Source organism: Salvelinus namaycush, chromosome 36 (assembly GCF_016432855.1).
Source record: "Salvelinus namaycush isolate Seneca chromosome 36, SaNama_1.0, whole genome shotgun sequence".
Classification (NCBI taxonomy): domain Eukaryota; kingdom Metazoa; phylum Chordata; class Actinopteri; order Salmoniformes; family Salmonidae; genus Salvelinus; species Salvelinus namaycush.
The window spans coordinates 19,855,726-19,883,078 of record NC_052342.1 but is presented as its reverse complement, the minus strand read 5'-3'; the positions used below and the strand labels follow the sequence as shown (position 1 = coordinate 19,883,078).

The following is a 27,353-nucleotide window of genomic DNA, read 5'->3' as shown; positions in this document are numbered from 1 at the left end:
ACTATGAACCTTTTTTAGTGTGTCTTTTCATACTGTATGTACAGTGTATGTAATATAGTATACCCAGTATTTCCCTGGCTCAATGGTAGGTTTCAATGCGAGCTATGATTCCACCCCCTCACATAGATATTCACATGTGAAGCCTGAGTACGTCTCATGCATACCTTACATACAAGAACACGTATGTAGATCATATCTTACATAGTATATACATTTTAACACACACACACACACTGTACACCGTCATGCTTGACAGCGTAAGTGAATCATGGAAGCTCATTGAAATGCATTCTCACATGTCCATGTGGCACAGCCAGCCAGCCAGCGCAATTGGTGTCAAGTGACCATGGGGTGCATGTATAAAGGCACGCCATCTGGTGGTGTGGAGGTGTAATGCTATAGCCTGGTCCCAGATCTAGTTGTGCTGTATTAACCAACTCCTATCCTGATCTTAGACCAGGCTATAGTAATACCACTGAGGCCACTGAGTACCAGGATGTTATTATTGGTTGACGATCTTACTAGTGTAAGATACACACAGGTATTAATGTCTTTGGCAGAACAAGCTGTGATTTTTGGAGAGAATCTGTGACCAAGTCAGTTCATTTTTATTAAGCAATCTACATTACATAACTGCTGGTGTGACACAACATCTTTGAACACAATCTACATGACATAACTGCTGGTGTGACACAGCATCTTTGAACACAATCTACATGACATAACTGCTGGTGTGACACAGCATCTTTGAACACAATCTACATGACATAACTGCTGGTGTGACACAGCATCTTTGAACACAATCTACATTACATAACTGCTGGTGTGACAGCATCTTTGAACACAATCTACATGACATAACTGCTGGTGTGACACAGCATCTTTGAACACAATCTACATTACATAATTGCTGGTGTGACACAGCATCTTTGAACAGAATTTACCGGAGGCTTCTTTAGATAACAGGGACACACACACACACAGCTATCGTTTCCCTTTCCATTCACCACTCCAGGTGCAGTGTAATCTATTTAGTTGTTTTTTTTATCACTTTGGCACATTTTTCAGATGTAAGTGGTATATTTTCTGAGCTCTATGTACAAAACTCTAAACTGATAACACGTGTAATGCCTCCTGTCTTATGTTCAGAACCTTTGATTGTGCCTTCATTGAGGTTGCACACATCTTTCACCCCTGTGTCATTCATGCCAAATCAAAGTTTTCCATAAAATACAACATTTACTTTAGTCGCCAATACATCAGATAATGATAGGCTCACCATTTAGTAATTTTAACTAACATTAAATCCAATAGCAAAGAATACAAGATGCACATTGTAAAAACTGTTATTTTTGAAGTGCTGGTTAGAAAGAATAGTAGATTGTAAATATAATTTTCCATACAGAATTTGACTATAACTTGACATGCACCATTTTAGTTGCAATATCCTTACACAGTACATACAGTACTACAGTACATAGGTCAAATAATCAGATATAGTGGTATTTTAAAGCCGTCGGCTACGGTAAAAACGTTACCACGGTGTTGTATGCCATTTCTGCCCCATGGAAAATTGTACAATATCACCTTTTCTGAGTGACTTGTCAAATGACACAGTATCACCTGTCTCTGCTTGACATTCATTAGCTTAATGTATCAATGAAATTCAGATACTGGCTGGAATGTATTGTTATATACTGTATAATCCCAGGTATTGCAGCAGTGCATTGTACACTACGCTATAATGGTAGCACATGGTATAATGGTAGCACACTGGCTGATGGAGAATGAGGATGTAGTATTTACAGCCACATCCATACATGATTTGAAATTGACAATGTTCAGCAGTTATCAAGCTATACACGTTAGCTAGGCACTACATCATGTTGGTTCAGTAGTGAGCAGTTTGATTAAGTAATAGTTAATTGTATTGTTTGCAAAATCATATCAAAAGTAAAGTGAATATTGCGTTTTGAAAAGCAGATGCTTATATTGAATATGCATCCGAATTGAAAGAGCGATTCGGTGCAGTGAACACTGAATTTGTTTGGTGCTCAGTCAATGGAAAATGTGCTTAGAGTTTTGAAATATGAGCCATTTTGATGATCTGTTTAGATTTCTGTGCTTAGTTGTAAAAAATATACCACAGACTTGTGAAAATTGCACCAAACGGATTGAAAAAAAAACTGACTTGGTATTACCATTGTGAAAGTGGCGTCTGTTAGTTAGTGTGTGACAAACAGTCAAGGAATTCGTTGTCCATAAAACCTGGAACATTTATTACACAATCACATTGACACATTAGCCTACTGCAGTTTTACAACTGTTAAATTCACCTTTTAAGGAAGGAGGCGTGACGTTTTATCATTTTATTTCATCTCAGTACACTACACTCCGTTGGGTAACTGCCGTTCTTTGTTGAGTTCAGGTAGTTTCCTCAACAGCAATACAGTTGATTCATCCACAACTGAAATATATATTTTAATTTAGTACAATGGTTAGACTTAAAACTAAAAATAGAATTTGTTGGTTACATCAGTGCTATGTCTTTCATTGTGTCTATGTTATGAACTACGGTTATGGTGGGCTTTTAGTTTCACTGTTTTACTGTCTCCATGTTTGTAGTTTTTGATCGTCTTGACCGAGACTCGGAGATGGTGGTTTTTGGTGGTTTTATTAAGAGAAAAAGAAAATGTTGAATGACAAAAATACAAACGCTAATAAAAGTTATTTTTTTTGCCTTAAACTGTACATTTTGGGAACAGGGTTTTAAAAATGACAGTTTCTGTATTTATCATTACTTTTTAAAATCTCTTGTATATATGTTATGTATTATTTTAAGGTAAATTTGACTGGAATGCACTCTTATTTTTTTTATTTTTACATTTAAGAGCTAATGGAAACATACACACATTGATACACAATTTAATTATGTTGATTATCCCATATCTTTGAGACATAATTATTATAATATTATCAATATACAAAAACACACAATGTACAGTATGTGACCCAAGTTACCACATTTATGAATTATTTATTCATTAAAGCAATGGCAAGAATACAACCACACACACAAAGCAGTGAGTGATATAGGCAAATGTATCCACTGACAATACTGTAAGAAATTGTCATTTTGTTCCTCCAAACTTGTTAATTTTTTTAAAGTGATGGGATTTACACTTCTTGAAAGCAGCCTGTAAGGCAACTCTGTCCCCAAGGCTGATGTTTAACCACTCTGCCCCCAAGGCTGATGTTTGACCACTCTGCCCCCAAGGCTGATGTTTAACCACTCTGCCCCCAAGGCTGATGTTTAACCACTCTGCCCCCAAGGCTGATGTTTAACCACTCTGCCCCCAAGGCTGATGTTTAACCACTCTGCCCCCAAGGCTGATGTTTAACCACTCTGCCCCCAAGGCTGATGTTTAACCACTCTGCCCCCAAGGCTGATGTTTAACCACTCTGCCCCCGAGGCTGATGTTTAACCACTCTGCCCCCGAGGCTGATGTTTAACCACTCTGCCCACAAGGCTGATGTTTAACCACTCTGCCCACAAGGCTGATGTTTAACCACTCTGCCCACAAGGCTGATGTTTAACCACTCTGCCCACAAGGCTGATGTTTAACCACTCTGCCCCCAAGGCTGATGTTTAACCACTCTGCCCCCAAGGCTGATGTTTAACCACTCTGCCCCCAAGGCTGATGTTTGACCACTCTGCCCCCAAGGCTGATGTTTGACCACTCTGCCCCCAAGGCTGATGTTTGACCACTCTGCCCCCAAGGCTGATATTTGACCACTCTGCCCCCAAGGCTGATGTTTGACCAGAGGTTGAGAGTCTCACAGGCTACTTTCAAGGCATCTTTGTGCAGATTGCTATGCCCGTACAGAAAAACCACATGATTTCCCATGTGGAACATTTCACGTGTCTTCACATGTTGTCACGTGTTATCACATTAACGTCTCATACGATCACGCGAAAACGTGCGTTTTTGGAACACTTCACGTAATTCTGTGAAATTCATGTGGTTTTGGAACATTATATGTGAAATTCATGTGTTTTTTTTTCAATAAGGGTGGTACTGTGATAATGATACTTTCCTGTTGACCTCTCTACTATTGACTTGATACACTATTCTCACATGATGGGAACCATGTTACATATTGTATATCTGTGAGAATGAATGGTACTGGACACCATTGAAATAAAGGGGTTTTGTCTCATGTATGTTGACTTGAAGAATACTCACCTGGAATCATGGGACATGTTTTCTCACTGCCATTAAAAAAAACAATAAGGTGTTGAAACAACGAAATGTAACTTAAATACATTGTCATTCCACCAAATAGTATTATAAATTGAATGGATATCATTATGATTTAATTAATTTGTATGGGAAAAACAAGGAAATAGTAACTAGGGTAAATCGAGGGAATAGAAACTTTCTTTGATAGGCCTAACATTAACATACAACCATAATGTACTGGTTTGATAGGCCTAACATTAACAAACAACCATAGTGTACTGGTTTGATAGGCCTAACATTAACAAACAACCATAATGTACTGGTTTGATAGGCCTAACATTAACAAACAACCATAGTGTACTGGTTTGATAGGCCTAACATTAACAAACAACCATAATGTACTGGTTTGATAGGCCTAGCATTAACAAACAACCATAATGTACTGGTTTGATAGGCCTAACATTAACAAACAACCATAGTGTACTGGTTTGATAGGCCTAGCATTAACAAACAACCATAATGTACTGGTTTGATAGGCCTAACATTAACAAACAACCATAGTGTACTGGTTTGATAGGCTTAACATTAACAAACAACCATAATATACTGGTTTGATAGGCTTAACATTAACAAACAACCATAATGTACTGGTTTGATAGGCCTAACATTAACAAACAACCATAATATACTGGTTTGATAGGCCTAACATTAACAAACAACCATAATGTACTGGTTTGATAGGCTTAACATTAACAAACAACCATAGTGTACTGGTTTGATAGGCTTAACATGAACAAACAACCATAATATACTGGTTTGATAGGCCTAACATTAACAAACAACCATAATGTACTGGTTTGATAGGCCTAACATTAACAAACAACCATAATATACTGGTTTGATAGGCCTAACATTAACAAACAACCATAATGTACTGGTTTGATAGGCCTAACATTAACAAACAACCATAATGTACTGGTTTGATAGGCCTAACATTAACAAACAACCATAGTGTACTGGTTTGATAGGCCTAGCATTAACAAACAACCATAATGTACTGGTTTGATAGGCTTAACATTAACAAACAACCATAATGTACTGGTTTGATAGGCCTAACATTAACAAACAACCATAATGTACTGGTTTGATAGGCCTAACATTAACAAACAACCATAATATACTGGTTTGATAGGCCTAACATTAACAAACAACCATAATGTACTGGTTTGATAGGCCTAACATTAACATACAACCATAATGTACTGGTTTGATAGGCCTAACATTAACAAACAACCATAATGTACTGGTTTGATAGGCCTAACATTAACAAACAACCATAATGTACTGGTTTGATAGGCCTAACATTAACAAACAACCATAATATACTGGTTTGATAGGCCTAACATTAACAAACAACCATAATGTACTGGTTTGATAGGCCTAACATTAACAAACAACCATAATGTACTGGTTTGATAGGCCTAACATTAACAAACAACCATAATATACTGGTTTGATAGGCCTAACATTAACAAACAACCATAATGTACTGGTTTGATAGGCCTAACATTAACAAACAACCATAATGTACTGGTTTGATAGGCCTAACATTAACAAACAACCATAGTGTACTGGTTTGATAGGCCTAACATGAACAAACAACCATAGTGTACTGGTTTGATAGGCCTAACATTAACAAACAACCATAATGTACTGGTTTGATAGGCCTAACATTAACAAACAACCATAGTGTACTGGTTTGATAGGCCTAGCATTAACAAACAACCATAGTGTACTGGTTTGATAGGCTTAACATTAACAAACAACCATAATGTACTGGTTTGATAGGCCTAACATTAACAAACAACCATAGTGTACTGGTTTGATAGGCCTAACATTAACAAACAACCATAGTGTACTGGTTTGATAGGCCTAGCATTAACAAACAACCATAGTGTACTGGTTTGATAGGCTTAACATTAACAAACAACCATAATGTACTGGTTTGATAGGCTTAACATGAACAAAAAAACATAATGTACTGGTTTGATAGGACTTTTATTCTCATTCAAATTGGGACTATTCTACCGTACTTGAGAGCATACTTTTTGCAGACATTGTAGGTTATACTTCAGAAAACTATATTTAACATGTCATTATCTCCCCGTGACTTGAAGATGTTTATACTTGGTTTGAAACCTCGATATACAGTATATCTGCATGCATTCATTCATTGGTTTTACAAAGCTTCTGCCTGTGATCCTTGTGTGGTTTTGAGTGGGTTATCTATTTAAGATTTAAATAGAAAGTGCAAATCTCTAGGCATTGTTGCAAATTGATCACATCAAGTTTACAATGGGTTTAACAGGATTTTCAGTCAATGTTTTCAACTGACAAAATCAAGTGTTATTTATTTAATTGTGAGACACTTTTTTAAAAATAATACTATAGTTTTTAGTAGGCCTACCTGACTGGGGAGAGAAAGGCCTGCTATGTGGGCTTCTGTGAACTATATTTATAGGCAGTTGATTACTCCTGCCTATTTTAAATATTCTTTTTTTTTTGTCTGTGATCGACTGGTTGTACTGAAGGACAATGCAAAGTGAAGAGTCGGTTGCAGGTTCATCGACTGATGGCCACAATGAATTGGATTTTAAATGTTTATTATTGAGAATATATTTATAGAAAATAGGCCAGCCGTTGACGCTGGTCATAAACGGAGACTATAACTCCAAGAGGGGGGGTGAATCGTATTAGCTTGTTTGTATGTGGCAATAACCGGGTAAATAAGCTAGCTAACGTTAGCAATGGTTCTAATGATGGAATCGCAATGCGAGTATTTTATGTATTTCCCTGCTGTTCCCATCACGGACCTTTCCGACCCGTCAAAATACCGAACTCTCCCCCGTCGCAGTCACCTCTATCTCGGCGAGACCGTGCAGTTCTTGTTGGTCCTGCGGTCCAGAGATGAAAGGTCAGGTTCGGGCGGGACAAAGGGAAACGGGGATAGTGACAGCGGTACCCAGGCTTGGAAGGAGCTGGTCGGGTCCCTCTCCGCTGTAGCAAGTGTCTGCCCCGGAGAGAGCCGACATCGCTCCCAACTTCACCCCCACGAGTTCCAGAGAAGCTACAGCGACGACGGTGCAGACGAGGACCCCGACGAGGTTGACTTTGCTGCGGGTACAGCCCATATAGGCAGAAGGGAGACCAGGAACCGAGGCTTCAGAGAATGCAAGCCGCTTCTCATTCACAATAACACGGGGAGTGATGGGCGGCAGTATCGGCGGGCACCGATGCAGGTAATATGAAATAATTAATAACAGTCTGGTGATAAGTGGAAGGGAAAGAAGGGTCCGTAAGTGGACTATAAACATGCCCAGTTTATTGTATTTTATAATAGGCTACGTGTACACCTCTTGTGTGAAATAGGAAGTGCTGACATTTCCTGAGCTGATAAGAGTGCAGCAGAATCACACATGTAAACCACGACCACAGTGAACCAGACCTTTTTCAACTTCCTGCATGCACTGACCCAACAAGCCAAAACACTGTCTCACTCTGACTATGATAACTTGTTATTGTGATCTGCTGTACATGTCGGCGCTATCTAGTAGTTACTGATGACATACAAGACGCCTCAAGCATGCGAGCCTCAGCACTGTTTCGATTTGTCCGAACTTGACATTGAGAGAGAAAGAGCAGGGCTTGTGGAGTATTTGCTCACCGTTGCCTGTTATGAAGCCGCACGGTGCCAGTGCAGACAGACTAAAACAACCCAGTCATATTTTCAGAGAAGTCATACCACCTCTCATAACACAGCAGCTCATAGCCAAACAAATGTACCTTGAGGTGTTGGCAACGCTGCAAGAATACACCCACTATGATAGTCAATGTGGGCAAAATAATGGGAATGGATTGTTGTATTTGTGGCACTCAACCACACTTTCATTTCCCATGTCTTTTGTGAAAGATCCTGTTTGTCCATCATACACTGCTGATGTGGGAGAGTGGATAACAGTAGTGACTCACATCCGTATCAAGAATCTATAGTCCAAATAAAGCCTCCTCCTTTCTTTTTGTGAGAGCCCATTGTTTACATAATCTCTCTCTGTGTGGCACACACACACACACACACACACACACACATATAATATAGTTTTTCTGTCTCGTCTTCTCTCTCCTAGTCACCCATGAACAATCGAAAACGATATAATATTTCTGTGTGTGTGTACTTGTGCCCTCCTCTCTCCTAGTCACCCATGAACAATAGAAAACGATATAATATTTCTGTGTGTGTGTACTTGTGCCCTCCTCTCTCCTAGTCACCCATGAACAATAGAAAACAATATAATATTTCTGTGTGTGTGTACTTGTGCCCTCCTCTCTCCTAGTCACCCATGGACAATAGAAAATGATATAATATTTCTGTGTGTGTGTACTTGTGCCCTCCTCTCTCCTAGTCACCCATGGACAATAGAACATGATATAATATTTCTGTGTGTGTGTACTTGTGCCCTCCTCTCTCCTAGTCACCCATGGACAAGCCAGTGGTACTGAACGATGAGGTCATCTTCCCTCTGACCGTCTCATTGGACAAACTCCACGTCAACACGCTCAAGGTCAAGGTGAGAGTGTGTTTATGTGTGGTAAGATCGTAGTGACTATTCATGTTCATAACCTCGCCATAACCTGTGCATTCCTATCTATGTCAGATCGTAGTGACAGTGTGGAAGCAGGAGAAGGAGAAGGCAGAGATCAGGGAACATGGTTACCTCACCATCCTACAGCTGAGGAGTCCCACACACACCTTCAGACAGGACCTCAACACCTTCAAGGCCCAGGGTACACACAAACACACACACATGCCTTTGAAATTCAAAAAACTCAAAACATCATATTTGCATTCAATTAAATATTGTACAGAATAGTTTTTGAATGTCTTTTTTATGACATATCTCTCTCTCTCCCCCTCCTTCCCCCTCTCTGTCCAGTCAGCACCACCCTGAGTGTTCTTCCTCCTCCGACTGTGAAATGTCAACAGATTACCGTCTCCGGGAAGCACCTGACCGTACTCAAAGGTAGGGAGCTGGGGAGGTTAAACTTTGTTACACTGAACGAGAAACACTCTGGACCCTAGTTACACTGAACGAGAAACACTCTGGACCCTAGTTACACAGAATGAGAAACACTCTGGACCCTAGTTACACTGAATGAGAAACACTCTGGACCCTAGTTAAAGCCTTGAAATGGTAGGGGGCTGTTTGTGGATTTAGAATGGGCTCACACTATTTCTTCTTAACCCTAGACTCATTGGGTGTTTTCTATTCTCAGATTTGCAAAGTGTCACTCTCACCCTGCTCTGAAGCAGAGCTAAGAGCTCCTGACTTCTGAATAAAGGAAAGATTGAAACAAGCTCTGTGTGTGTGTGTGTGTGTGTGTGTGTGTGTGTGTGTGTGTGTGTGTGTGTGTGTGTGTGTGTGTGTGTGTGTGTGTGTGTGTGTGTGTGTGTGTGTGTGTGTGTGTGTGTGTGTAAAATCCTGTTCATTCACTGGAATTAATCAGAGCCATGAATATAGAGAGTTGGGCCAACTTTACGAATTTTTAATATTGTTCCAATTCTAGAAATTCAGTTGCAAAGCATTATTTAAATATTCCCCATGTCATGTTAATGGGGCGCTAACATGGCTGCCATAGAATGTTGGTGTGTCATGTAAAGGAATCATAATGCAGAAACCTCAATCTATCTAAATACATGGCTCTGGAATGAATCAACCAGCAAGGACAATCATTTGCTGTTGTCCAGTCTGACCTGGTGGCAGTACAGTAGCTGCTTGGGTAATGCCCTAGTTGAGGAGTGCCAAATGAAGATTCATGATTAGTCCTGTGTGGCTCAGTTGGTAGAGCATGGCACCTGCAATGCTAGGGTTGTGGACTAATATTCCCGCTTCGGCCACCCATATGAAAAAGTTATGCACTTACTGTTGTAAGTCGCTTTGGGGAAAAGCATCTGATAAATGGTATATTTATGTTATGTTATTTCCTGTTTGAAAACAAAGTGCCTAAGCTAGTGGTTATGCTAACACAGTCTTGGTTTGTTAACAGCAACAGAGAGCAAAGTATGACAAATCAAGTACTTTATCCTCGCTGCCACAGTGTTATTACAGTGTTATGCAACAAGAAGTGTAATGGCTCATATGTGGTGTGTGTGTGTGTGTGTGTTTACACTATAGAGTAAGAGGACCCTCTGAAATGACCATGTATTGTTTTAAAGGGATAGTGTGACAACTACAGCGCCTTCAGAAAATATTCATGTCCTTTGACTTATTCCACATTTTGTCGTGTTGTAGCTTGAAGTAAAAATTGATTTAATATATATATTTTCATACCCATCTACACACAATAACCCATAATGACAAAGTGAGAGAAAAAAAAAATGCAGATGTATTGAAAAAAAATTACAGAAATATTTAATTTCCATATGTATTCGCACCCCTGAGTCAATACTTTTAAAAGCACATTTGGCAGCGATAACAGGTGTGAGTCTTTTGGGGTAAGTCTCTAAGAGCTTTCCACACCTCAAATGTGTAACATTTGCACATTATTCTTTTCATAATTCTCCAAGCTATGTATAATTGGTTGTTGATCATAGCTTGACAACCATTTTCATTGCCATATATTTTCAAGTAGATTTAAGTCAAAACTGTAACTCGGCCTCTCAGGAATATTCACTGTCTTCTTGGCAAGTAACTCCAGTGTAGATTTGGCCTTGTGTTTTAGGTTGTTGTCCTGCTGAAAGGTGAATTCATCTCCCAGTGTCTGGTGGAAAGCACACTGAACCAGGGTTTCCTTTAGGATTTTACCTTTCTGTTTTTTTTTATTCTGAAAAACTCCCCAGTAGATGAACGATTACAAGCATAACCATAACATGATGCAACTACCACCATGCTTGAAAATATGGAGAGTGGTACTCAGTAATGTGCTTTACTGGATTTGCCCCAAACATTACACTTTGTATTCAGGACAAAAAGTGAATTGCTTTGCCACTTTATTTGCAGTATTACTTTAGTGCCTTGTTGCAAACAGGATGCATGTTTTGGAATATTTGTATTCTCTACAGGCTTCCTTCTTTTCACTCTGTTAATTAGGTTAGTATTGTGGAGTAACTACAATGTTGTTGATCCATCCTCAGTTTTCTCCTATTACAGCCATTAAACTCCGTAACTGTTTTAAAGTCACCATTGGCCTCGTGCTGAAATCCCTGAGCGGTTTCCTTCTCCTCTGGCAACTAAGTTAGGAAGGATGCCTGTATCTTTGTAGTGACTAGGTGTATTGATATACCATCCAATGTGTAATTAATAATTTTACTATGCTCAAAGGTATATTCAATGTCTGCTTTTGATTTTTTTTTTTCCATCTACCAATGGGTGACCTTCTTTGCGAGGTATTGGAAAACCTCCCTGGTCTGTTTTGAAATTCACTGCTCAACCGAGTGAACTTACAGATAATTGTATGTGTGGGTCCAGAGATGAGGTAGTCATTCAACATTCATGTTAAACACTATTATTGCACACAGAGTGAGTCCATGCAATTTATTATGTGACTTGTTAAGCACATTTTTACTCCTGAACTTATTTAGGCTTGTCATAACTAAAGGGGTTGAATACTTATTGACTTAAGATATTTCAGCTTTTCATGTTTAATTAATTTGTACAAATTTTGAGAAACATCATTTCACTTTGACATCATGGGGTATTGTATGTAGGCCAGTGACAAAATAAATCTACATTGTAATCCATGTTAAATTCAGGCTGTAACACAACAACATGTGGAAAGGTAATGGGGTGTGAGTACTTTCTGAAGGCAGTGTAAGCCCTTTTTTCTACTTACCCAGACACAGATGAACTCATGGATACCATTTTTATGTTTCTACATACATACACAAACCCCACTTACAGCATCCACATCCCATTAAAGGAATAGTGCGACATTTTGGCAACCGAGAGCAGTTTCTCTGTGTGCAGGTTGAAGGAAGTTGAAGGTCGTATGCTAGCAGTTCCTATACACTTCCAGTCATTGCACTAACTGTAGTTAGCAATGGCCCCAGAATCTACCTTCAACTTCCTTCAAACTGCACACAGAGAAACTGCTCTCGGGTGCCAAAATGTTGCGCTATTCCTTTAATGGGATGTGGGATTTGTGTATGTGTATAAATATTGTCCTATGGAAGTGACTCCATTGTTTTAGGAGACAATACTACCATGACTTTTAGGAGACAATACTACCATGACCTTTAGGAGACAATACTACCATGACCTTTAGGAGACAATACTACCATGACCTTTAGGAGACAATACTACCATGACCTTTAGGAGACAATACTACCATGACCTTTAGGAGACAATACTACATCACTTAAACATCTCCTTCTCTCTGTTTTCCTGTTCGTGTCTCTTTTTTAATATCTCCTACCTCTCTCTCGCTCCCCGCTCCACCTCTCTCTCCCCCCTCCACCTCCCACTCTCTCACCCTTTTCCACCTCTCTCCCCCCTCCACCTCCCACTCTCTCACCCTCCCCCCCCCCCCCCTCCACCTCTCTCCCCCCGCCCCCCTCCACCTCTCTCCCCCCTCTCCCCTCCCCAGTATTAAACTCCAGTTCCCAGGAGGAGGTGTGTGTTAGGAACGTGAGGGTTCTTCCTAACTTCAACGCGTCCTACCTCCCCATGATGCCTGATGGCTCTGTACTCCTAGTGGACAATGTCTGGTAATTACAGTCCCAACCTTAACCATTAGGATTTAATGCAAAACTGGCCTTAGGTCAGTGTCTGGTAAACAAGTGTTTGAAAGATGTAATGTCTGTCTAAATATTGTCTGTTTTTTTAAAACTGCTGTAAAAAAATAACAATTTTTAAAGACCTTGATCAGAATGTTAAAAGTGCCACTTTTTGTAACCATTTTGTAACCACAACATTCTATACTACCTGTCTGCAGCCACCAATCAGCGGAGGTTACCATGGCATCATTCCACAGAATGAACAGTAGCTCCTCCCACCTTCCCAGCATGCTCTCTGCCCTGGAGGAGCAGAACTTCCTGTTTCAGCTGCAGCTCAGAGACCAGCCAGAGGAAGAGTCCAGCGAGGTGAGAGTGGGGAAGATTCTCAATTGGCAAAAGTCTATCCTCTCCTCGACTCCTTCCCCGAAACCGATAAGTGGGTGATAGTCGTGGAGAGTGTCAATTTGTTAGTAGGAGAACGGAGGATTGTGCTCACCTCCATGATAACCTACTTCGGCAGAGGATGCACAGGTGTATCCTCATGGAGGAGTGTTTAAACATTGGCCACTCCCCCCTTTGAATCAGCTGTTGTTTTTTGGAATGAGAAAAGCAAGCACACATTTAAAATCTATATGCTACTTATCCTTTTATCTAGAAAATGTTAATGTGCGAATGCAGATGTCTCATTTCATACAAGCGCATTTGTTTCTCCGTTTCCTCTCCTCGGCTCCTCTCCTCGGTTACCTTCAACCTTTTTCAAAAGCAGGCAGGGAGAGATTCTCTCACGGAGAGAAAGGAGAATGTAATACCAAATGAAATAGTCCCAGTTTGTAACATAAAGGGGAGTGAAGGGAGTATCTGTGTCAGTGAGATACATTCCAGACTATAATATCATACTTAACCCGAATGTACACTACACGATTTTGGCCCGGATTTAGTTTTTGAGATTGGAGACAAAATTCCCATGTCATTGCCTACTCGGGACGCGCAGCCATCACTGACACTTGTTTAATGTGAGCGGGTCAGAGACACAATCTGAGGACTACCGATCTCGTCTTTGAGCAGTCCCAGACGTCCCAAATATTTTCAAACATGTTTGATTTTATCTGCATAAAATCTGCAATGCTCGTGTAGTGTGCTACAACAAGTTTTGAAAACGGTGACAAGCAATAGCCAATGAGAGCTCGCCAGAGAAGAAAACAGGGAGATGATGAGTGTTTCGCTTCACCCAGGATGTGTAGACTAGAGCAGGAGCGATGACTACAACTAGTATGTGTTTGTACTTGCCTTTAACCAAAGCCAAAGTGTCAAATCGCTATAGCTCTGAAGTTCACAACCAATGTTATTCAATTCAATATGTTGGCTTGATACAGTTGAAGTCGGAAGTTTACATACACTTAGGTTGGAGTCATTAAAACTTGTTTTTCAACCACTCCACAAATTTCTTGTTAACAAACTATAGTTTTGGCAAGTTGGTTAGGACATCTACTTTGTGCATGACACAAGTACATTTTCCAACAATTGTTTACAGACAGATTATTTCACTTATAATTCACGGTATCACAATTCCAGTAGGTCAGAAGTTTACATACACTAAATTGACTGTGCCTTTAAACAGCTTGAGAAAATCCAGGAAATAATGTCATGGCTTTAGAAGCTTCTGATAGGCTACTTGACATCATTTGAGTCAATTGGAGGTATACCTGTGGATATATTTCAAGGCCTACCTTCAAACTCAGTGCCTCTTTGCTTGACATGGGAAAGTCAAAAGAAATCAGCCAAGACCTCAGAAAAAAATGTAGACCTCCACAAGTCTGGTTCATCCTTGGGAGCAAGTTCCAAACACCTTAAGGTACCACGTTCATCTGTACAAACAATAGTACGCAAGTATAAACACCATGGGACCACGCAGCCGTCATACTGCTCAGGAAGGAGACACGTTCTGTCTCCTAGAGATGAACATACTTTGGTGCGAATGGTGCAAAACAATCCCAGAACAACAGCAAAGGACCTTGTGAAGATGCTGGAGGAAACAGGTACAAAAGTATCTATATCCACAGTAAAATGAGTCCTATATCAACATAACCTGAAAGGCCGCTCAGCAAGGAAGAAGCCACTGCTCCAAAACCGCCATAAAAAAGCCAGACTACGGTTTGCAACTGCACATGGGGACAAAGATGGTACTTTTTGTAGAAATGTCCTCTGGTCTGATGAAACAACAATAGAACTGTTTGGCCGTAATGACCATTGTTATGTTTGGAGGAAAAAGGGGGAGTCTTGCAAGCCGAAGAACACCATCCCAACCGTGAAGCACGAGGATGGCAGCATCATGTTGTGGGGTGCTTTGCTGCAGAAGGGACTGGTGCACTTCACAAAATAGATGGCATCATGAGGAAAGAAAATGATGTGGCTATATTGAAGCAACATCCCAAGACATCAGTCAGGAAGTTAAAGCTTGGTCCTAAATGAGTCTTCCAAATGGACAATGACCCCAAGCATACTTCCAAAGTTGTTGCAAAATGGCTTAAGGACAACAAAGTCAAAGTATTGGAGTGGCCATCACAAAGCCCTGACCTCAATCCCATAGAAAATGTGTGGGCAGAACTGAAAAAGCGTGTGCGAGCAATGAGGCCAACAAACCTGACTCCTTTACACCAGCTCTGTCAGGAGGAATGGGCCAAAATTCACCCAACTTATTGTGGGAAGCTTGTGGAAGGCTACCCGAAACGTTTGACCCAAGTTAAACAATTTAAAGGCAATGCTACCAAATACTAATTAAATGTATGTAAACTTCTGACCCACTGGGAATGTGATGAAAGAAATAAAAGCTGAAATAAATCATTCTCCCTACTATTATTCTGAATTTTCACATTCTTAAAATAAAGAGGTGATCCTAACTGACCTAAGACAGGGAATTTTTACAAGGATTAAATGTCAGGAATTGTGAAAAACTGAGTTTAAATGTATTTGGCTAAGGTGTATGTAAACTTTCGACTTCAACTGTTTTTCCACTTTGTTCAGTTCATCCGGAAAATATTCAAATCTGGACTTTTGTTACGTTACAGCCTTATTCTAAAATGGATTAAATAAATAAAATCCTAATCAATCTACACACAATACCCTATAATGACAAAACAAAAACAGGTTTTTAGAAAATGTTTGCAAATGTATAAAAAATACAAAACAAAAATACCTTATTTACATATGTATTCAGACCCTTTGCTATGAGACTCGAAATTGAGCTCCGATGCATCCTGTTTCCATTGATCATCCTTGAGATGTTTCTACAACTTGACTGGAGTCCACCTGTGCTAAATTCAACTGATTGGACATGATTTGGAAAGGCACACACCTGTCTATATAAGGTCCCACAGTTGACAGTGCATGTCAGAGCAAAACACCAAGCCATGAGGTCGAAGGAATTGTCCGTAGAGATCCGAGACAGGATTATGTTGAGGCACAGATCTGGGGAAGGGTACCAAAACATTTCTGCAGCATTGAAGGTCCCCAAGAACACAGTGGCCTCCATTATTCTTAAATGTAAGAAGTTTGGAACCACCAAGACTCTTCCTAGAGCTGGCTGCCTGGCCAAACTGAGCAATCGGAGGAGAAGGGTCTTGGTCAGGGAGGTGACCAAGAACCCGATGGTCACTCTGACAGAGCTCCAGAGTTCCTCTGTGGAGATGGGAGAACCTTCCAGAAGGACAACCATCTTTGCAGCACTCCACCAGTCAGGCCTTTATGGTAGAGTGGCCAGATGGAAGCCACTCCTCAGTAAAAGGCACATGACAGCTCACTTGGAGTTTGCCAAAAGGCACCTAAAGGACTCAGACCATGAGAAACAAGATTCCCTGGTCTGATGAAACCAAGATTGAACTTTTTGGCCTGAATGCCAAGCGTCATGTCCGGAGGAAACCTGGCACCATCCCTACGGCGAAGCATGGTGGCAGCAGCATAATGCTGTGGGGATGTTTTTCAGCGGAAGGGACTGGGAGGCTAGTCAGGATCGAGAGAGAGGTGAATAGAGCAAAGTTCAGAGAGATCCTTGATGAAAACCTGCTCCAGATTGCTCAAGACCTCAGACTGGAGAGATGGTTCACCTTCCAACAGGACAACGACCCTAAGCATACAGCCAAGACAACGCAGGAGTGGTTTCGGGACAAGTCTCTGAATGTTGTGGTGGTTATTTCTTTATTGTCAAATGAGGAGACATAAACTTTTCATACAAGTCAGAGTTAAACTAAATCTTTATTCACTTATTAATAAGAAAAGCATGTCACACCACACACACAGGTGATTCATGTGAGTGCTCTGCAATAACGATGGCTGGTCGACACAACACTCTTGAATGTTGTGTTGAGAGCCCCGACACAAAAAATACCAACATCTTTTATATGGCAAAGATACACCCCCTTAGTCTAGATGACACACAACAGATGTGTGGAATGGGTCACAAGGTCAGGATTTGTATGAAATAAATGAATAATTCATAGCAGACAGTATCTGCTGTGAAGACTGTTCTCATTGTAAGGAAACCAGGGTTTAGCCCCCAAAACGAGGTTCCTCTCAACCCGAGCCATCTCTCCCTGGTACCTTCCAGTCAGACCAGAGCAATTTCCTTCACATGAATGGAATGTGGATTGTTAGGTTTACCACCAAAGGCAACGTAAATCTACTCTTTGCATTAAGCCGCAGAGGCCCACTCTCAGTTCACACAGACACAATAGAGTTCTAAGAACCCTTATTCTGTTGCATAAAATTACCATTTGATGCAATAACAGTATTATGACAATCTTGTAATTTCACCACCACAATGTCCTTGAGTGGCCCAGACAGAGCCCGGACTTGAACCCAATACATCTCTGGAGAGACCTAAAAATAGCTGTGCAGCGACCTTCCCCATCCAACTTGACAGAGCTTGAGAGGCTCTGCAGAGAAGAATGGGAGAAACTTCCCAAATACAGGTGTGCCAAGCTTGTAGCATCATACCCAAGAAGACTTGAGGCTGTAATCGCTGTCAAAGGTGCTTCAACAAAGTACTGAGTAAAGGGTCTGAATACTTATGTAAATGTAATATTTCAGTTTTTTTTTTTTATAAATAGTTTTTGCTTCGTCGTTATGGGGTATTGTGTGTAGATTGATGAGGGAGAAAAACAATTGAGGCTGTAAAATAAAAACATTTGGAAAAAGTAAAGGGGTCTGAATACTTTCAGATTGTATTGTATGGCAAGCGTTAATGTCTGACTGAAAATATTTGAGGCTGCTTTGAGCCACAGCTCGTTGTAGCTACGTTAAATCTAATCACATCGTTGTTTTGGCGAGACAGCGTGGTATCGACAATCCTTACGACCAAGTGAAGAATCTTGTAGTGTGTGACCCCCATCTGTGCCACATTGTTTAGTGTGCGCACCACTATGTTGGCAAGACCATCGCTCAGCAAATTATTATATATATTTTTTCTTTGTGTAGTGTACAACCGGCTTTAGTGTGAGATCATTTCAACTGTTTTAGATTAAACATATGCATGAAAGATCTGCCAATAATGTCCTTATGTCTACAGCATGAGATCATTTGAGGAATGTGTTTTTCTTTCTGCTTTAGGGTCTGGAGGTTCCATTGGTGGCTGTGCTGCAATGGTCTACCTCTAAGCTTCCATTTACCAGGTAGGTTTACTTTTTAAATGTTTCTATTTTACCCTCTTTTCTTCTCCACAATTACGATCTTGTCTCATCGCTGCAACTCCCCAACGGGCTCGGGAGGCGAAGGTCGAGTCATGCGTCCTCTGAAATATGACCCGCCCAACCGTGCTTCTTAAAACCAGGCCGCTTAACCTGGAAGCCAGCCGCACCAATGTGTCAGAGGAAACACCGTTCAACTGACGACCGGGGTCAGCTTGCAAGTGCCCGGCACGCCATAAGGACTCGCTAGAGAGCGCGATGAGCCAAGTAAAGCCCCCCCCGCCAGACCCTCCCCTAACCCGGATGACGCTGGGCCAATTGTGCACCGCCCTATGTGACTCCCGATCACGGCCGGTTGTGATACTGCCCGGGATCGAACCCGGGTTTGTAGTGACTCCTCTAGCACTGCGATGCAGTGCCTTAGACTGCTGCGCCACTCAGGAGGCCCAGGGGCCGGATTCACAAAACCTTCTTAAGAAGCGATTACCTCTTAACTGCCATTTTTTTCCTTAACTATAGACTCGAGAAGAAAGTTAAGCAAAGCTGCTATTCCTCAAAAAGGTTATTGGAAATTTTCTTGTGCTATTTCTTATGTTTCTCCTTTAGCAAAAAGATTCTTGAAAATGAAGTTCTTGGAAATGTTCTTAATTCCAAGATGGCTAAGCCCTTGTCTTTTCTTTTTTTTTTTTTTTTTTTTTCTTGGGGTGGATCAGCTTAATATTGCGGAAAGAATGTTGCTTCCAATGTAATTGTCTGCATCATTTCCAATCCCCCATATTTTTTGGGGTAAATATATATATCCATACACGCATGCATACATATATACATATATACATACACATACCTATATAGACATACATACTTTTTTAAAGAATATACCTTTATTATTATTCCCCGCAACCCTACCACCGCTCCCCCAATTGGAGTAAACTAATAAACACTTCTGCTTTTACCTTCAATTTATACATCTTATACCTATTTTACAGACACAGACTACTTTATAATAGTTCTCTCTTGTTTGTTCTTAGTCCTTCCTCTATTTCTGTTGTCCATCCAATTTTATTTCCACTTGTAACTGTGCTATTTCACAAAAGCTCCGCACCTATACACATTTCACAGATCCCGTATGCCCTACATTGTTTATCTTGTTATTAGTCCCACCCTTCAGTTCTACTCAACCCTTCCCATCTATCTTCCAACATCATCCATTTCGGATTTTTATTTGCCATATATTTTTCAACTGTGCTGTGATGCTTCACAAAAGATTTGAACCTTCCTATTCTCATAGCTTCTACAGATTGTAAATTAAAAATAAACATTTTTGCTAAAATAATTATTATATTATTGATTGATTGACTATGGCTTTTCAAATCCCCCAGTATTGCTATCTGTAGCGTTAGTTCTAGGCAAATGTTGCAATTCTTCAGCCATTCCTGGACCTGTGACCAAAAACGAGCTACATATGGACAATACCAAAATAAATGGTCTAATGACTCTGCCTCCTCACAGCAGAATCTACAGAGCTGGGAAGATTGTATACCCCATATATATAACATTCTATTAGTTGCAAGAATTTTGTACAATAATTTAAATTGAAAAATTCGAAGTTTTGAATCCGGCGTTGTTTTGCGTATCAATTCATAAACCATGTGCCATGGAATGGGTACATCGAACATCTCTTCCCAACTATTTTGCAATTTATATGGCACAGCTGTCAGTTTTTTGGTCCTTAAATGAAATTGGTATATGTTTTTATTTATCACACTTTTCTTTAACCATTTATGTTCTTTAATACAGGGCCGACATACAAGTTCCTTACTTTTTTCCCCTTCTACTTGCCTCTTCCATTTTTGTGGTAATGCTGCAATTAATTGGTTGTAATTTTGGGTAGAGCAGACATTTCCATATGTCTGTGTGAGCTGCATGTGTGACATAACTCCACCAGTCCTATTTATGATATCATTCACAAAAATTATACCTTTTTTAAACATTTCTTCGATAAATACAGTTTTTTTATCAATTACTATATTTGAATTTAACCACAATATTTGTTGTACTATTTGTTCCGTCCTTTCAGGTGGATTAAACTGAAATTGCAACCAACTTTCTAAGGCTTGTTTAAAAAATAAGGATATTTTGGAGATTATTTCCTTTTCAAACAACCGAAAGTGAGCAGGTGTAATCTGAATAAAGGGAAAAAGGCCCTTCTTGAACATAGGATGAGACATTCGTACCAATTTACTAGAGAACCAGTTTGGATTTAAGTATAACTTTTGTATGACTGATGCCTTTAGTGAGAGGTCTAATGCTTTAATATTTAATAATTTCTGCCCTCCGAATTCATATTCGTTATATAAATAGGCCCTTTTAATTTTATCTGGCTTGCCGTTCCAAATAAAATGGAATATTTTTTGTTCATATAATTTAAAAAGCAGGTCACTAGGTGTAGGCAAAACCATAAGCAAATAGGTAAACTGTGATATGACTAAAGAGTTAATCAGGGTGATTTTTCCACAAATAGACAAGTATTTTCCTTTCCATGGTAGCAAGATCTTATCTATTTTTGCTAACTTTCTATAAAAATGTATTGGAGTGAGATCATTTCTTTCTTTTGGGATTTTTATACCGAGTATATCCACATCTCCGTCAGACCATTTAATTGGTAAACTACATGGCAATATAAAATGTGTATTTTTTAGTGATCCAATACGTAATATGGTACATTTATCATAATTTGGTTTTAATCCAGAGAGGATAGCAAAGGTATCTAGATCCTCTATGAGGCCGTGGAGAGACTCTAGTTGTGGTTTTAAAAGAAAACATGAATCATCAGCGTACAATGACACCTTAGTTTTTAAGCCACGGATTTCTAATCCATTAATATTAATGTTTGATCTAATTTTAACAGCTAACATTTCGATGGCAATAATAAATAGATATGCCGATAGTGGACAACCTTGTTTTACTCCTCTAGATAGTTTAAAACTTTCTGAGATGTAGCCATTATTTACTATTTTACACCTAGGGTTACTATACATAATTTTAACCCATTTTATAAGAGATTCCCCAAAATTGAAATACTCTAGGCATTTATATATAAACTCCAGTCGTACTTTATCAAAAGCCTTTTCAAAATCAGCTATGAAAACCAGACCTGGTGTCCCCGATATTTCATAGTGTTCTATTGTTTCCAGTACTTGCCTTATATTATCTCCAATGTATCGTCCATGTAAAAAACCTGTCTGATTAGGATGAATAATATCTGACAAAACTTTTTTTATTCTATGCGCCAAGCATTTTGCTAGGATTTTTGCATCACAACACTGAAGTGTAAGAGGTCTCCAATTTTTTAATTGGACTGGATCTTTATATATACCACTTGGGTCCTGTTTCAGTAATAACGATATCAGACCTTCTTGTTGCGTGTCTGATAATCTACCATTTATATAGGAGTGGTTAAAACAAGCTAATAATGGTCCTTTGAGTATATCAAAAAAAGTTTTGTATACTTCCACTGGTATGCCATCCAGCCCTGGAGTTTTCCCATCCTTAAAGGCCCCAATTGCATCAAGCAGTTCCTCCTCTGTAATTTGGCCTTCACATGAGTCTTTCTGTACAGATGTTAATTTTACATTATTAATAGGAAAAAAATCCATACAATTAGTTTCAGTTAGTGGAGATGGAGGAGCCTGAAACGAAAACATATTCTTAAAGTACTTTACTTCCTCTTTCAAAATATCATTTGGTGAATCATGCGTGACTCCATCATTTGTAACAAGTTTTAATACATTTTTTTTGGTAGCATTTCTATATTGAAGATTGAAAAAGAATTTGGTGCATTTTTCCCCATATTCCATCCAGTTCGCTTTATTTTTATAATGTATTACACTGGATCTTTCTTGAATAAGTTCCTCCATTTCTTTTTGTTTTTCCTCTAACTTATTCTGTGCCTCTATGGTACTGTTTTTATTGCTATCTAACTGTACTGTTAGTCCTTCAATTTCCTTTGTTAATATGGACTCTTTTGATCTAAATTGCTTTTGTTTTATAGATGAGTACTGAATTGCATGGCCTCTAAAGGCACACTTAAAAGTGTCCCATACAATAAGGGGATCTGCTGTACCTATGTTATGTCTGAAAAAGTCAGTTATAAAATCTTCTGTCCTAGTTCTAAACAATTTATCATCTAGTAGACTTTGATTAAATTTCCAATATCCTCGCCCACGTGGAAATTCTGTAAGAGAAATATATATGCCAATTATGTGATGATCCGACCGCATTCTGTCCCCTATCAACACTTTTTTAACTTTTGGTGCCAGAGAGAATGGTATAAGAAAGTAGTCAAGACGACTAGCTTGATTCAGCCTCCGCCATGTATATCTCACTAAATCAGGGTATTTAAGTCTCCATATATCCACTAATTCCAATATATCCATGACATTCATGATTTCCTTAAGTGCCTGAGGGTGATAGTTTGTAGTGTGATTTCCTTTCCGGTCTATAGAGGTATTTAAGACCGTATTAAAATCTCCCACTATAATAATAGAGTCTAGTGTTGCTTGTAGAGTTGATAAATTCTTATATATATTTTCAAAGAAGCTTGGATCATCATTATTCGGACCGTATAGGTTAACAAGCCATATTTGTTTATTGTCCAATAACATATTTAAAATAATCCATCTACCTTGAGGATCTGTTTGGACAATTTGCACATTTGGATCAAAATTATTGTTAATTAAAACCATCACCCCTTTTGAATTTCTTTGCCCATGGGAGAAATATATTTTGCCCCCCCAGTTCTTTTTCCACAAAACTTCATCTAAAACTGTTGAATGGGTTTCCTGTAAACAATAGATATTATAATCCTTCTCTTTTAGCCAGGTAAATACTGATCGTCTTTTCTTATTATCTGCTAAGCCATTACAATTGTAACTGGCTATACTTATTTCACCACTTACCATAATGAGACACACCTTTCATTCTTTTAATCAGAATATATTTTTGTAAACGTACTATTAAAAAGTAACATAATGATTGAGTGTCTATATAGTTGTACCATGATATTTGCATTTCTACTAAGTAAACCTCCAATTGGTCCCTACTATTCCACCCGCTAAAAGGCCTCATCTCGAGATGGCTTGTCATCCCAATGCCCGGTAGACCACCCTCGACCCCCTGTATCCCATAGCCCTGAACCGACTGGGATCCATTCTTTGAAAAGAGCATACAGTGCCATTTACCGAATTGAAGAAGATCAATTACCATATGCATTTCCATTGCCCTCACCTCGATTTGTATTATGTATATCTGTGGATCATCCTCTATTGTCCCTAACATCTTTTACTTCTTCCTTCGCAACAGTTGTGGGATACACACATACACCCACACACACTCAGCCCTTACCCCCACACAACCATAAGCTCACTTTCTCAACAATTGCACCATCCCAGAGCCCAACTCAAGATGGGTCATGATTTACAAATGCACTTGCAGTTGCAGCTGCATGAGAAGGCCTGCAAGACCGCACAAAAAATTAGCAAAAATTGAGAGATTTATTTACCATTGTCATATCCTAGATAATGGAGGTCAAATGTACACCTTATTCCTGAAACACCCACAATACGGCCACCCGTCATGACCATGTCCCCACGCATCTCCATGCAGTCCGACTTTGATTTTGTGCCGCCAGGGCCACAATAATATACCCCCTCTCTGAATGTCCGAGTGTGACCCCCTCCCCATGGGTTACTGCAGCTAGTGTTGCCAGCACTGCCACTGCCTGGGTGGGGGCACCCCACCGGAATCCCCACCCTAAGCCCTTGTCTTAAACTCAGGGCAGTGAGAGAAAAAGCTCATGAAAGCAATTGACCATGTTTAATTCACACAACTTCATCTGAAAGTTTCAGTATGGACATATTTTAGAACAGTAATCTCTGTAAGAAAATACATGATTGCCATTGCTTGCTAGAGTTAAATCTTGGTTTCATCAGACCAGAGAATCTTGTTTCTCATGGTCTGAGAGTCCTTTAGGTGCCTTTTGGCAAACTCCAAGTGAGCTGTCATGTGCCTTTTACTGATTGGTGTTGCTACAGAGATGGTTGTTCTTCTGGAAGGTTCTCCCATCTCCACAGAGGAACTCTGGAGCTCTGTCAGAGTGACCATCGGGTTCTTAATCACCTCCCTGACCAAAGCCCTTCTCCTCCAATTGCTCAGTTTGGCCGGGCAGCCAGCTCTAGGAAGAGTCTTGGTGGTTCCAAACTTCTTCCATTTAAGAATGATGGAAGCCACTGTGCTCTTGGCGACCTTCAATGCTGCAGAAATGTTTTGGTACCCTTCCCCAGATCTGTGCCTCAACACAATCATGTCTCGGAGCTCTACTTACAATTCCTTCGACCTCATGGCTTGGTTTTTGCTCTGACATGCACTGTCAACTGTGGGACCTTATATAGACAGGTGTGTGTCTTTCCAAATCAATTGAATTTACCACAGGTGGACGCCAATCAAGTTGTAGAAACATCTCAAGGATGATCAATAGAAACAGGATGCACCTGAGCTCAATTTCGAGTCTCATAGCAAAGGGTCTGAATACTTAAGTAAATAAGGTATTTTTTTAGATATATTTTTTATACATTTGCAAAAATCTCGAAAAACCTGTTTTCGCTTTGTCATTATGGGGTATTGTGTATAGATTGATGAGGGAAAAAAAGTATTTGAATCCATTTTAGAATAAGGCTGTAACGTAACTAAATGTGGGAAGGGGTCCCAATACTTTCCGAATGCACTGTAACTACCCTATTATAACTACAAGCATAACTACAAGCCTTCCCTTCACAAGATACATGTACACCCAGTATTTGTTGGAACTACCCCATAATAACTACTCTCCATTTTAATTCTATTATCTGTCCAAATATACCTACCCCATTATTACCTGATTTGACCTTCTTCACTTCCCTTCCCCAGGTACATTTCGACCCACTACCAGCTACCCAGCGTGAGACTGGACTGCCCCCGTTTGGTGATGACAGCTTCCTGTCAGAGTGCCGTGAGGCCGCAGGAGCACTTCCGGGTCAAATACACCCTCCTCAACAACCTGCAGGACTTCCTGGCTGTACGCCTGGTCTGGACACCCGAAGGTGAGAAGAGATAATCGTTATGGAGGGGGGAAAAGAGTGATAGAGAGAGATTGGAAGAGGGATGGAAAGAGACAGAGGGAAGATGGAGGAGAGCGAAAAAATAATGGAGAGGTTGTTACAGGGGAGGGAGGGAGAGGGGGAGAGAGAGGTATAGTGGTAGATGAGGGGTGAATCCTGTCTAACATCCAGTCATGATTTGTAACAAAGCCCCTAACTAACTGACTACATACCAGAGGAACAGAATGACTTTAGGTTATATTATATTGCTCTCTCCTTGGTTAAACTAAGCACCATCCTCTCTCCCTTCCTCCCCTCAGGTCGTGGTCGGCAGGAGGACCCGTCAGCGAGTTCTGTGGTGTGTCACTCCCCCCTCAACAACTTGGGACAGTGTCGGAAAGGATCCACCCTCTCCTTCACAGTTGCCTTCCAGATTCTCAAGGCAGGACTGTTTGAGGTACCAACACACACACACACACACACTCTGTCTGTCTGTCTGTCTGTCTGTCTGTCTGTCTGTCTGTCTGTCTGTCTGTCTGTCTGTCTGTCTGTCTGTCTGTCTGTCTGTGTCGTTTCTCAGACCAAACATTACTCACTCACCCTCCTCTTCCTCTCCAGTTAAGCCAGCACATGAAGCTGAAGCTCCAGTTCACAGCGTCCTGTTCTAACCCCCCTGCTGAGGCCAGAGCCATGTCTCTGTCTCTGTCCCGTAACAACTCTCCCTCCAGCCCTGCAGTTAGAGACCTGCTGGACAGACAGAGTCTGGGACGGTCACAGAGCTTCTCTCACCAACAACCCTCGCGGTCACATCTTATGAGGTAGGAGACACAGACGCGGATATACAGTCGCTAGTGAAAGTCTTGCTGCCTTAAAATGTCATCTAAAAAGGAATACATTCAATTTTTTCCCTACCGATCTACACAACCTACTCCACATTTTCAAAAAATAATTAACAGTTATAGAACATTTCCCAAATGAATAAAACGAATAATGAATAAAGAAATGAATAAAAGAAAGGTGTTTTGATTGCGTAGGTATATAGTTCTCATTCACTTTGAGAATGTACAGTAGGTTGTATAGATCGGGGAGGAAAAACATCAAATGTATATTCCCTTTTTAGATTTAACTTGAAGGCAGAACACACACGTAGACACACACACATTAGCATTGTCAGACACGCACACACCCAACCATACTGTAATCCCCAAGTTCTGGCAGTGCCTCCCTGACCGCTCTGACTCTTTCAACTCTCTCCTAATCATCCCCATCTTGTGTGTGTGCCTGTGTGTGTCTGTCTGTTGCATCTGTCTGTATCTGTCCGTGTGTGTGTTCCAGGACGGGCAGTGTTATGGAGCGGCGGGCCATCACTCCTCCAGTGGGATCTCCAGTGGGTCGACCCCTCTACCTTCCCCCCGAACGCCCCGTCCTCTCACTGGATAAGATCGCCAAGAGAGAGTGTAAGGTATTGGTACTGGAACTTGGAAGAGACTGGGAGAGCGAGGGAGGGAGGGTTGGAGGAATGAGGTAG

At 40.3% G+C, this 27,353-nt stretch overlaps 1 protein-coding gene across 1 annotated transcript; it reads left to right on the top strand.

Moving 5' to 3' along the window:
• Window positions 1–6,870: 6,870 nt before the first annotated feature.
• LOC120030463 (microtubule-associated protein 11-like) lies at window positions 6,871–27,353 on the top strand. Its single transcript, XM_038975879.1, has 11 exons — window positions 6,871–7,543; window positions 8,774–8,869; window positions 8,957–9,086; window positions 9,236–9,322; window positions 12,885–13,005; window positions 13,233–13,380; window positions 18,616–18,677; window positions 25,656–25,828; window positions 26,146–26,282; window positions 26,444–26,643; window positions 27,161–27,353. The coding sequence occupies exons 1-11, from the start codon at window positions 7,052–7,054 to the stop codon at window positions 27,351–27,353; spliced, it is 1,839 nt and encodes a 612-aa protein (XP_038831807.1). The 5' UTR covers window positions 6,871–7,051.